General features: G+C 35.7%; 1 protein-coding gene across 8 annotated transcripts in view; it reads right to left on the bottom strand.

Moving 5' to 3' along the window:
* Positions 1-13,365, bottom strand: part of Prpf40a (pre-mRNA processing factor 40 homolog A) — a 46,346-nt gene that overhangs the window by 19,960 nt on the left and 13,021 nt on the right. For all 8 annotated transcript variants that reach the window (XM_040745352.1, XM_013112635.3, XM_040745354.1 and 5 more), the window contains exons 4-6: positions 12,518-12,548; positions 10,875-10,891; positions 416-526 (exon numbers count right to left, since the gene is read on the bottom strand). In XM_040745352.1, the coding sequence (XP_040601286.1) occupies positions 416-526; positions 10,875-10,891; positions 12,518-12,548 (159 nt within the window). The remainder of the gene's footprint in view (positions 1-415; positions 527-10,874; positions 10,892-12,517; positions 12,549-13,365) is intronic.

The raw sequence follows: 13,365 nt of genomic DNA on the forward strand, positions 1-13,365 counted from the left end.
ATATGCAATATTGCTTGCATAATTTAGTGCTTCAACCTTGACTGTCATATTTTATCTATTTTGAATGGTGAAATGTGTAACACAAAATAAATACCCTTTCAGAGGCATTTTTACAAGTGAGAAAGTAATCTACTCTAAGACATAGGCAATTTAATTGCATTACATCAAACCCCACAGGTAACTGGAACTATTTGCATCATTTTTAAAATCACACAGATCATACTACATTGAGGAAAATTACGTTTGCCCTTCAATTTATTCTTTAAGAAACCTTTATATACAGGACAATAGTAAATTGAAAGTCTTTATTAACTTTTCTGTTAAATAAGAACTGCCCTTTGATAGCTTAATGTAAAATTCTAAGGAATGTACCCATACTACTTAATCGTCCTGATTTTCAGTCTTCAGATATTACCTCAGCAGGTGTTTTAAGATCATCTGGTTTTTCCCAGGTAGACTGTTTTGTTTCAGTATTATAATAGTAAGTCCTTCCATCAGGTGATTTATGTTCAGTCCACATTGATTTCTAAAGAAAAAAAAATTACTTAAGTGTAAACTATCCAACAGTAAATACTCATTTTATGAATTACAAGGTAGAAAGCTTATGAAACACCAGATTTAAGTATAAAATGACTGTAGTATTTTAACAATTCAAATCACCTAAAATAATTTGTTAATGCAAGTAGAGAAGGAACTGGAAAACAACATTTAAAAATAGTTCAAAGGTAGCATGGGTCAATTAAGGTTTTAGGACTTGTGATTATATGTTTATGATCTAATAGTCACTGAAGATAAGACAAGCAAAGCAGCCAGCCAGTAGCTCTTACATCTACCAAGGTGAAACAGAGATCCTATCTTCCCTAGGACTGGAAACTAAATTTCACATGAGACCCTTTGCTTCTTCCCTATATATCTGTTAAAGGTAGGTGTGAGCTCTGTTACTCTTTTAGACTGATTCACTCTCATGCAGCCTAGGGTGGCCTTGGACTCAAAAGAACATCTTAAAATCTACTTGTTTTTGGGCTGGAGAGATGGCTCAGCAGTTAAGAGCACTGGCTGCTCTTCCAGAGATCCTGAGTTCAATTTCCAGCAACCACATGGTGGCTCACAACCATTTATAGTGAAATCTTGTACCCTCTTCTGAAGAGCAGGTGTACATGCAGGCAGAACACTGTTTACAAACATAACAAATAAATCTTGGTGTAAGACAACCCTCCAGCAATATAAATCTACCCTAGTGGACAAACTACACAAACTAAAGTATATAAATCAGGCATATATTTAGTCTAATTAAAAAATAAACAAGTACTTGAACAATTTTCTAAATTGATTCCCCATAAAAAGTTTGTCAAACTGGGAGAAGTAAAAACAGTTTATTCCAAAAACGAGAAAGATGAAGGAGGGGGGGCTGAATCCAAGCATTTTGAAACAAAAGTGAGATTTTCATGTGAAACTAAATATAAATCTACTACTAATGAAAAATCCAAACAAACTGAAAAGATTGTTAAAATTTGAAAATGAAGGCTCAGGCATTATATTTGAATTGTTTTGAGTTATAAGTTGGTTTTTTTCTTGGCATCAACTTTTCTATATGGGAACAAATTTAACCATATTTGACTAAGGGCCACAGAGATGATCTACACTCTATTTTTGCATATAGATTACATATCACTAAGTAGAAACAAAACACAATTGGTATCACCTACTTGTTCAACACTAAGATTTTATTTTAACCTTGACAAATCTATTAAGACCGACTTTTATCTGCATCACTTCTGTGCTTGCTAAAAAGAGAAACAAAGTTGTTATAAAACTCCTTAAATTTCCTCACAATAAAGCCACTACAGCATCAATAACACTGGTGGCATTTCTTAAAAAAAAAAAAGGAAAAAAAAAAACAAAACCAATGTAAGTGAGGAATGAGCCTCATCATCTGTGTATTGCCATGGAGACAGACATCTGAGCACATAATCTGCTCATTTTTTAGCCTTCAAAGACACAACCTATTGCTGCTAAGTCCAGTATCACTAATTTTTTGTGGTTTCATTCTTAGTTTTCTTTGGTTAATTGGTAACATACTTTTTAATCATGAGACTATGACTGGACACACAAAATCGCACAAGTTCATGCCTGACGAAATTACAGCAAGAGAACAGGAGTTGAATATACAATACCACCCCTAACCAAGAAGCTCTATAGAATTGGTATCTGCTAGAATAGGGGGGAAAAACTTTTCTTTTTTGCTTTTTCGACACAGGAACTTGCTTTGTAGACCAAGCTAGCCTTGAACTCACAGAGAGCCACCTGCCTCTGCCTCCTGAATGCTGTGGTTAAAGGCATGTGCCACCACACTTGAATAAAAGTCCAATTTCTTAAGGAGTGTGTCACTGCGTACAACAATCACACTTCAAAGAAGTTTTGTTTTGGTATTTTTTCCCATTATTAGTTTTGTTTGCCTTTTTGTTGTTGTTTGCTTAAAAAAGAACACAAAATTGGATGGATATATATGGAGGTTGGAACAGAGAGGAAGTGGAGAAAGGGAATGAATATGACCAAAAATATATTGTATGGGGGCTGGAGATATGGCTCAGTGGTTAAAAGCTGCTCTTCCAGAGGTCCTGAGTTCAATTTTCAGCAACTACATGGTGGCTTACGAACATCCGTAACGAGATCTGGTGCCCTCTTCTGACCTGCAAGTTACATGCAGGCAGAACACTGTATACATAATAAATAAACCTTTAAAAATATATTGTATGAAAATATTAGTTTTAAATAAGAAGTGGGAAGACATATAAAATCTAAGCAGAGATCCATCTTGATACAAAGAAACACAGGAAATACATGTGACACCCCGAACTTTATGACTTTTTAATACCTGAATCCAATGACTGAGATACTAAACAACAATTCAATCTAATTATTAAAAGGCTCAATGTACTGGGCATGGAGCCTTTTATTTGTAATCCTAGTATATGCGAGGAAAAGGATCACACTAGTTCAAAGCCAGCCTGATCTACATGGTGAGTTGTAGGCTATTGGAGCTTACCCCCAAAGTAAGATTAATCAATGACCTTAAAGAGAAATTAAAGAAGTCATCTGACGACTGGTAAGAATTTCAACAAAGAGAGATTCTGGGAAAAAAAAGAAAAATGGAAATCTTGCAAAGACTTATAAATCAAATGAAAGATAATGGAAAGCTACAGCAGATTGAAAAAAAGACTACCAAAGAATGTCAGAAATTAGTAAATTCAGACATCAATAAATAGCAACAACAAAACTCAAAGGTAATTGTTACAACATTCAAGCCTGAGACACCAAAACTAACAATCTGTAGTACAGAAAACTGAACCAAAATTACAGATGAAGGCATAGCAAAATCATTCAATAAACGTACAACAGAAGATTGAGGCAAAGAAAGGACAAGAATTATCAGACAATAACTTGCTTCAAGTCACATCAGCTAAAATGCCAACAGTATAGAACAAGAAAATTCTTAAAAAGCAGCAATAGGGAGGGAGAAGGTGGAGAGAGGAACAGGAGGCCTGAGACAGGGGAGGAATAGAGGAGGGCAAGAAAGGAGATGGCTTGATAAAGGGAGCCAGTACAGGTTTGGAGAGAGGTCTGGCATATAGAAAATGGTAGGGGATCCACAGGGATAACCCCAACTAAGAATCTAGGCAGGGATGGAGAGGCTTGCCTTTGATGCCCTTCCCTTATAATGAGATTGGTTACCATTCCTAGAGCCTTGACCCAGTAGCTGATCAAAGCAGAAACAGGTACCCACATCTACACACTGAGCCATACTCCCAGAATCCAGTTGCGTTGAGGAAGGAGGGATGAGCAAATGAACCATGGCAGTGCTGGAGACACCCAAAGAAACAGTTGACCTGACCTAATGAGAGCATGCAGACCCTAGTCGTAAAGCGGAGGAACCAGCATTGAACCAAACCAAGCCCTCTGAATGTGGGTGCCAGCTAGGAGGCCAAGGCAGTCTATAGAACCTTTAACATGGAGCCAGTGTTTATTCATAGGTCACAAGTGGACTTTGGGAGCCCATTCTCTATGGAGGGATTCTATTGCAGCCCAGATACAGAAAGGAGAGCCTAGGCCCTCCCCCAAATGATGTGATGGACTTTGATGATTCCCCCATGGAGGGCCTCACTATCCCTGGGAAGTGGGTGGGAAGCATGGGAGGGGGAGGGAATGGGTTGATGGATATGTAAATAAGAGTGCTTCTAAAAAAAAAACAGCAATAAAGGTATGTAAGAAAAGGAAATTCATCTGAATAATAGCAGACCTACAATACACTGAAAATAAAACCAGTACCTACATTCTGGGTACATGAATGAAAGAAAACAAAAACAACCTTATGACATCATGTTGTTGGAAAACCAATAATACAAACCTCAAATCGATGTAATGGAATAAAAAGGAGGTAAAAATACACAGAGACAGGCCGGGCATTGGTGGCGCACACCTTTAATCCCAGCACTCGGGAGGAAGAGGCAGGCGGATCTCTGTGAGTTCGAGGCCAGCCTGGTCTACTGAGCGAGTTCCAGGACAGCCTCCAAAACAATACAGAGAAACCCTGTCTTGAAAAAACCAAAAAAAAAAAAAAAAACCAGAGACTAATGCTACAACACTAGGTATCAATCAATCAATCAATCAATGAAGAAAATAGCTAGATCTTTAAAGAGTGACAATACAAAACCAGGAAGAATACCCAAATTCTAATCAGAAGTAAAATGGAAATGTTATATAATAAATAATACTGAAATCCAGTGGAATATGTCACTGTTGAATTCCACCAGGACTTTAAAGAGCTAATACTAACACTCCTAAAACTATTTTACAAAGAAATGTTTCCAAATTTATCTTACAAAGTCAGTATTGTTCCAACTCCAAAATTATAAAAAGATAAAACATAAAAGAAAACAATAGCTGGGCGCTATCAAAATCAACCAGACCCTTAAGTTTTAGAGATGCATACTGGATTTTATACTTTCAATATCAAATTTCAATGTATTCACCACCAACTCCCCATCAAATCCAAGACAAAGTCAGAACTAGAAAAAAAAAATTATGTCCTTTTCCATAACTGGGCCCATTAACTTGCATTCACCTTCCTTATGCTTAAATAATTGCTCTTTCCTGTATAATATACTGTACATTTGCTTGCATACATACATAAATTGTATCCATTAACTAATGGACAACTACGTTGGCTTCATTCGCTGCTCCATTGCGTAGAGAGCAGCAGTTTTGGGGTGGAGTTAACTCTATGGTAGGATATGGAGTTCTCTGGTGTATGAACATTAGTGAAACAGCTAGGTCATTTTGAAGGTCTATTTTAATTATTTTATGTGTATGGGTATATTGCCTGTATTTAAGTCTGTGCACTACATGTGTGTCTTGTGCTTATAGTGACCAAAAATGGACACAGGACCACCTGGAATTGGGGATAAAGAAGGTTGAAGGTCACTATGAATGCTGTGAATCAAAGCTGGGTCCTCCAGAAGAGCAGACTCTTAACCGCTTTAGTCCCTATTTTTAATTTTTGAGCAATCTTCATGCTGATTTCACAGCTACCTTAATTTGCACCACTATCAACAGTCAGTAAGTTCTTACTACACATACTCACCAACACTGTCACTTATTAATGATACCAATTTTGACTAAGGTATGAAGTTTTGTTACTTTTTCCTTTTTTATCTTGAAATTTTCATTGCATCCTAATACTTATTTCCTTAAGAGTTATTTTTAATGAACTTTTTTCTTCATTTCTTTCTTCAAGAATACATTGCTGGTATAAATGAAGACTATTATTTTTAAACCACCTTATTATAAGCAATAAAACTGAAGCTGCAGTCAGATAGATTCACTGCTTAATTCTACCAAACTGTGATTGGAACCTGTAACTTCAGATTAATAGGTTCAAAAGTATTCTATGAGGTCTTTTAAGTAAAGGGAACAGGGATAATTGAATAATTGCTATTTTTAATCACATTTATCTTTCGCTTGTCTGGCTGAAGAAGCTAAGACTGTATCAAATAAGGGGAGAGTGGGCATCCTTGTTTTGTTCTTGACTTAAAGGATACTCAGGTTGTCTTCATTTAATATAATACTGTCTATTGGTTTGTTCAAACTTAGCCAATGCCTTTTTTTGTGTCAATTTTAACAATCATATCTGTTTTTAAGTTTATCCATATGGCATATTACAGCTTATTGACTTACAAATATTGAACCAACTTTGCCTTTTGGGAATGAAGCTTCCTTGTTTACAAGGCATGATCTTCTTAATGTGTTCTTGCATTTGTTTTGCAAGTAAAAGGTATTTAAGAATCTCTGTTCAAAGAAACTGCCTGCAGTTTTCTTTCATTCTTTTACTGTTTTTACCTGGTTTTGATATCAAAATAATACTGGCTTCATGGAATAAATTTCTAGATAGTGTTCTTTCGATTTCTTCCTAGACAGTTTGACAGAATTCAGTTGCGAATCATTCTGGTCATAGGCTTTCGCCAAGGGGAGACTTAATCATAACTTCAATCTTACTGTTTATAAAGGGTTGCTTTAAGTTAATTGTATCTTCAGAATTGAATTTTAATAGGTAATACAGATTTGGAAATTGTTCTGTTTCTCCTTGGTTATCAAGGTTTTCAAGTTTTCATTTTCATAGTAATCTCCTAATAGTGCTTTGTTTTTTTTTTTTAAATTGTGTCTTCTTCTTCCTTCTTTATTTTTTTGTTGTTTTGAGTCAGTCTCTTTATGTAGCCCTGGCTCTACTAGAGGTCCTCACTATGTAGACCAGGCTGGCCTCAAAATCAGAGATCCTCCCGCCTCTTCCACCATACTGGGCTCCCTCTTTTGTGTCCTACTGGCTAAAAGTTTGTTAATCTTACTAACTTTGTCAAAGATACAGCCTTTGCCACAATTTTGTATGTTTTTCTTTTAATTTCCTGTTAATTAATTTCCCCCCTATTCTTTAATTATTATTTGCAGTCTATATTTGGGATGGGCCACTTGTTTTAGCAAGCAAAGATATCAAAAATTTAATATAAACAATGGAAAACTACCATGTATTGGAAAATATAAATACACAAGCAGAGCTATCCTTGTATCAGATACAAATGTATTAAGTCTGGGTTTCTAAGTTACAGAACCAATAGGGGAACAGAATGTAGAGTGGTTTATAGGCTTTGGTTCAACTAGTTAACAATGGTTAACAACACAACAATAACAACAACGAATCCCTCCCCCCCACAAAAAAAAATCCCAGAAAGTGCAAGAATGCAGTAGTTGTTCAGTCCAGGAGGCTGGATGTCTCCACTGGTCCTAAGTATATGCAGCATCAAAGAGTAAGCTCTAATACCAGTGAAGCGATGAGGGCAAACAGGCAAAGAGCAAGAACTTTATACCCTTTATATAGGCTACCTAAAAAAGGCATGACCCAGATTTAAGGTGGATCTTCCCACCCTGAGATCTGGATTTAGGGTGGTTCTTTCCACTTCAAATGATTTAATTAAGGGGGAAAATTTTTCTGACAGAGTACCTTGCTGCTTAGCCCCCCCCCCCCCCCGCAGATATACATAGTTGACAACCAAGAATTGTTATCAGAGGGCACCACAAATTAATAGAGGAAATAATTCAAAGTATGACAAAAGCAAACACTTATGGACCAAATAATCACAGGACAGCTATGTAACTAGGCCATTATTGCACTGAATACTATAGGAAACTATAATACAAAGTATTTGTACATCTAAATATAGAGCAAGAAACCCACTCAGAGAAGTCAGTTTGCACTTTGAGCACACTAAGAAAAAAATAGATTTAAGCTTACCAAAGCAAATGATCACATCTTTATTAACTGCTAATTAGAACTAACCATTGCTTAAAATAGATGAAAAGTAACAGATGCTAGGTTGACTAGAGAAAAAACAAACAAACAAAAAAACCCACCCCTCATATCTATAACATTTGTAAGTGCCCAGGAATATTCCCACACTCAGTATTGCCAGTCACTCCACACATGATGGTTAGAACCAGAAGTCCTAATGTACTTTCTAATGCCAAGTTTGTATGGAAAATGGTCCTGGTCACTGTTTGATAGTCTGTTGCAGAGCTGATCTACTACAGCTTTATGAATCCACTGTATCTGAGAAGTATGTTCATCAAACTGATGAGCAGTTTTTATAACTGCACTAAAAAATCTCAAACACCTGCAGCCAGGTATGATCAACAGAAATGGTTCAAGTCTTCCCCCAAATGGTTAACAACGTAAGATATAACCAACACTTCAAAAATTAAATGAAGAGTTACTAAGTCCATTATGTAATATCGGATCTCTTGCCAACTTAACCACTTCTTCAAACATTCTAACAGCTTTGTCATGGAATTTACATTTACTTCTACAATCAGTGAGATGAAGAAAATGTTTCCAAAGAACTCTTTTGAATCTGAAAGGGCTTTTATGGAATGGGAATAAACAAACTTTTTTTTCTTTTTAGTTTTCCAAGACAAGGTTTCATTATGTAGCCCTGGCTTTCCTGGAACTCATGCTGGCTGTCCTGAAATATGCTCTATAGACCAGACTAGCATCAAACTCATACATCAATATAAACAGTGTATATATATGGTACATATAAAGCCCAATTAGATGAAAAGAAAATCTCAAAAATATTTCTTCTAAAAAAGGTGTCAATTCTTTCCACCTTTATTCAATCAAATGCTTGCATTCTTAGTAGTAGAGTAAGATAAAAAGTACAGAAAGGAAACAATATCAAATATTCCTATTTGAAAATAACCCTATAAATGATTCGAAAGATTCCACCAGAAAACTTAGACACGACATTTACAATAGAGTGCAAAATGAACTCGCAAAAATTACTAGATTTTACATATACTAAGCATTACATAGTAATTTTTTATATACAAATAGTGAGCACATGTGAGAAATAAATTAGGAGAACAATCCTATAGACCACAGCCTCAAAACAAAATAAAATAGGAATACAACCAATTATGTAAGTCAAATATCTTTACAATGAAAACCTTGTGTAACACTGAAGAAACAGTAGACATCAGAAGACAGAAAGACCTTTTATATTCTTCATTTCACAGAATTTGTTTTTTTGTTTTGGTTTTTTGAGACAAGGTTTCCTGTGTAGCTTTGGAGCCTATCTTGGAACTAGCTCTAGTTGACCAGACTGATCTTTGAACTCACAGAGATCCACCTGCCTCTGATTAAAGGCATGTGCTACCACTGCCTGGCTTTTAAATTTTTGTTTGTTTTTGAATTTTTTAGGGTTTCTCTGTGTAGCCTTGGAGTCTGTCTTGTAACTAGCTTCACACACCAGCCTGTCCTGGAACTCAGAGATTGCCTTCTTCTCACTCCAGAGAGCTGGGATTTTTGAAGAGTGTTTTGGATATTCTACGAATTGTAGAATTCTTTGAAGAAATTTGAAGTTTTTCAGATTTCAGTGGGGATTGAGTTCAAGCTTTGGGTTGATTTTAATAATAGAGCCATTAACTAATTCTAATTCTGCTGGGGTGGTGGTGGCACACGCCTTTAATTCCAGCACTCAGGAGGCAGAGACAGGCAAGGATCTAGAATACATAAAGAACTCAAAATTAAACACTAAAAAATAGTACCATAAGTAAGTGAACAAATGAACTGAGCAGACATTTTTGTTGCTTTTTAAAAAAACCGGTCTCCCTGTGTAGCCCTGGCTATGCAGAAACTTGCTATGTAGACCAGGCTAGCTTCCACCACAGAGAGACACTTGCCTTGGCCTTCCAGGTGCTTAGATTAAATGCATGTACCACCATACCTAGAAAGCACACAATTCTTAAAAAGTACAAAAGACCCATAAATATATGAGAGAATAACTCAATCCTTTAGCTAAGAGGAAAATGCAAAGAAGTTCTAACTCCTGGCAGTCAAAATTGGAATTATTAAGAAATAAAGATAAATAAACTATAAATGTTGTCAAGGTTGTATGGGAAATTGCAGGGAATGAAAATTAGTATAGCCATTTCAGAAATATGAGGTTCTTCAAAATACTAAACTAGAATTCGCTATCCCACCTCTCAGTTATAACCATTTTTCTATAGTTTCTTGGTTTTGTCCAAACTAGTATTTTTTTGTTTTGTTTTTTTTGAGACAGGGTTTCTCTGTATTGTTTTGGAGCCTGTCCTGGCTGGAACTCGCTCGGTAGACCAGGCTTGGTCTTGAACTCACAGAGATCTCCTGCCTCTGCCTCCCGAGTGCTGGGATTAAAGGCATGCGCCACCACCGCCCGGCCCATCGGGATACTCTTACCAAAGGCAACTCATTTTGCATTTTCATCCACCTTACAGAATTTCTCTTCTGCTTAGTCCTCTTGGGGATGCTGGGAGACTTCTTCCTTTTCTTGGCACCACCATTGAGTCTCAACACAGGATGAAAGGGGCACTCCTTTTGAATGTTGCAGTCAGACAAAGCATGGCATTGTCCAGCTGCTTACCAGCAAAGAGCAGGCTTTGCAGATCAGGAGGAAATCCTTCCTGAACCTGATCTTGGTTTTTGCATATTCTATAGCATCTGAAGATGTAACCTCAAGGGTCTTTTCATAAGGGTCTTTATGAAAATCTGCATGCTGGTGGTGTTTCGATCATAGTCAATCAGGAAGCCAAAACCTGATTTCTTTCTAAAAGCAATTGGCCTTAGTATTTTGAAACAGTTATAGAAAAAAAAATCACTCCTAACTCAAGTTTCAACATCGCCATGGAAAACTAAGGACTGGTTTAGCACATAATCTTTAGAAAACAAGATCAATGAATGTTAAAAAACAAAACGTAAGAAAGCAAGTAATAGGGGTTTAAACAGTACTTACTGCACCAGATGCTGCACCTAAAAGACAAAATATTTACAATAAGTGAAGTGTTCTTTAACAGTTCCTTTCTTTCTTTCTTTTCTTTCTTTTCTTTCTTTCTTTCTTTCTTTCTTTCTATTCTTATTTAGCTTATGAGCAGTCCCATATTACCTATTTACTTGCATACCATTCCACAAATAAAACATCAATAACATAAGGCATTTTCAATCTCCAAAGTTAACTGTCAGCTGCCAAAATGAAAAACATTCACCTTGCTTTCTGGCTACTCTGTCAATCTCACTTAAATTCCTTTCTTTCTTAGCCGGGCGGTGGTGGCGCACGCCTTTAATCCCAGCACTCAGGAGGCAGAGGCAGGCGGATCTCTGTGAGTTCGAGGCTGGGCTGGACCAACAGCCTCAAAAACAATACAGAGAAACCCTGTCTCGTAAAAACCAAAAAAAAAAAATTCCTTTCTTTCTTATGTATGCTATTAAAGTATAATAATGTCTCTATTTTCTAACTTTTGCCAAACTCATTTACTTTGATCCTATGCATGTGCTATTGTGTCTCACAGTACCCTTGAGACACCACACACTCCTGCTTAAAATTTAAATCATAAATAAATAACTTTTTAAAAAGTGGTTCCTCAATTATACTAGCCAAATTTCATACTCGATTATTAGCTAGCAGCAACCATATGATAGTATGTATAGCTTACAGAACAGTTCCACTATTGCAGAAAGTTTTGTTAGTGCCCTAAACTACCATATATACACATATATGTACACACACACACGAAACCCTTTATAATGTAAGGGATTTTCAGGTGCTTGGTAGTGACAAAACTCATAAATAATGTCTAACTTTAGAAACTAGTCAACTTATAATTTTAAGTAAAAGAAAAAGCAAAGATTAAAACAACACAAAGGTTCACATATATGGAAAGCATTCAATTAGCTATGAGTATCAACAATAGAACCAAAGCATTTGAAAAGTAAGTTGACTTCAAAGACTAAGGGGGTAGCAACAACAAAAATGACTGTGAAGTAGCCCACAAGTCCATGACAAGAAGATACTTCACATCTACCAAGTGAAGCTACAACTTCTTCCTATGTTCCCTAAGTAGAAATAGAAATATGGACTCATTAGAGTTCATTCATTGTACAAATAATCTCTGAGCCCTGATTATGTTGACAGGATTGTTAAATACTGAAATTCAGATCAAATGTTTCAATATAAATTCTAAGTATTTACTTATAATTGCAAAATATGAAAATTATGATAATCAAAGACTTTGCACTTAATATATCTGATTTAAGAAAACAATTATAAATGCTATCTGTTTCCTTTTGGTTTTGAGAACATATTAACCAGTCATAAAGATCAGTTTAAAAAACTGTCTAATTTTAGGTGCATGAATGGTTTGTCAGAATACATGTATGTACAGCGCATGCATGTCTGATGCCAGAGGAGGAGGCCAGAAGTCATCAGATCCCTGTGAAGCCAGAATTATAAATGGTTGTTAACCATGTGACAATGGGAAATGGATGCCAGGTCCTCTGACAAAATAGCAAGTGCTCTTAACTACTGAACCCTCTCTTCAGCCCCAGATAACCAATTTCATTCCTTGTTATAATGAAGTCCACCATACACCGTAGACATACCTGCTGCTACATCCATACTATTTACTCCAGGCTGCAAAAAGAGAAATAAAATTATTACCATTCAAATCATTTGAACTACATTTTATAGAAAAAAAGGTATAATGAATCAGTTCCATGGATAATCTATAAGCTTAACAACTGTAAAACTTCTAGTGGTTTCAACTCTCAGGCTTGCTATACATTTCAAGAGATCAATAAAGTTGGGGCAATGTTAGCATTTTAAGATATTACATGGTTATCAATTGTATGCAGACTTACAACCCTTTCCTCTAAATTCTAAAATCTACAAAGTTCTGAAAATCAAGTCTTATTAATTAATCAACAAAACTTACCAATACTAATATATTAGAAACAGGGTCTTGGACTCCACAGGATATTTTTGTAGTGTAGTAAATGCAAACATTAGTAAATATACTAGTTTGATTAAAACACTAAAATCTTAACTATTCCAAAGTATGCCATACCCATTCATTAAAACCAACAGGCTCTCAGGAAATAAAGACAACATACATAAACATTAATATCATGGTTATTTATGTATCATCAAATTACTATCTAAGTATGACAGTAAGTCTATTCAAAAACATTCTAAGTTAATTTGCAATAGGTTTCAATAAAATGGGGATTTCAAATTAAGTAAACTTGAATATCATTTTTTACTAGCATTTAATAACTAAAATGTCACCTCTGAAAATATTACAAGACAATCTCATTGGTTTTCTCTCACAACCTGTTTAAATGGCTTGTTTACTACAGAATTAATTAAATCATTGAACATGTATGTATGTTGCAATGTAATGCTCAATTACAATTTTCATTCATTTTAGTTTTGGGGTGGCCTATAAAGT

Source organism: Mesocricetus auratus, unplaced genomic scaffold, assembly GCF_017639785.1.
Source record: "Mesocricetus auratus isolate SY011 unplaced genomic scaffold, BCM_Maur_2.0 Super-Scaffold_100004, whole genome shotgun sequence".
NCBI lineage: Eukaryota > Metazoa > Chordata > Mammalia > Rodentia > Cricetidae > Mesocricetus > Mesocricetus auratus.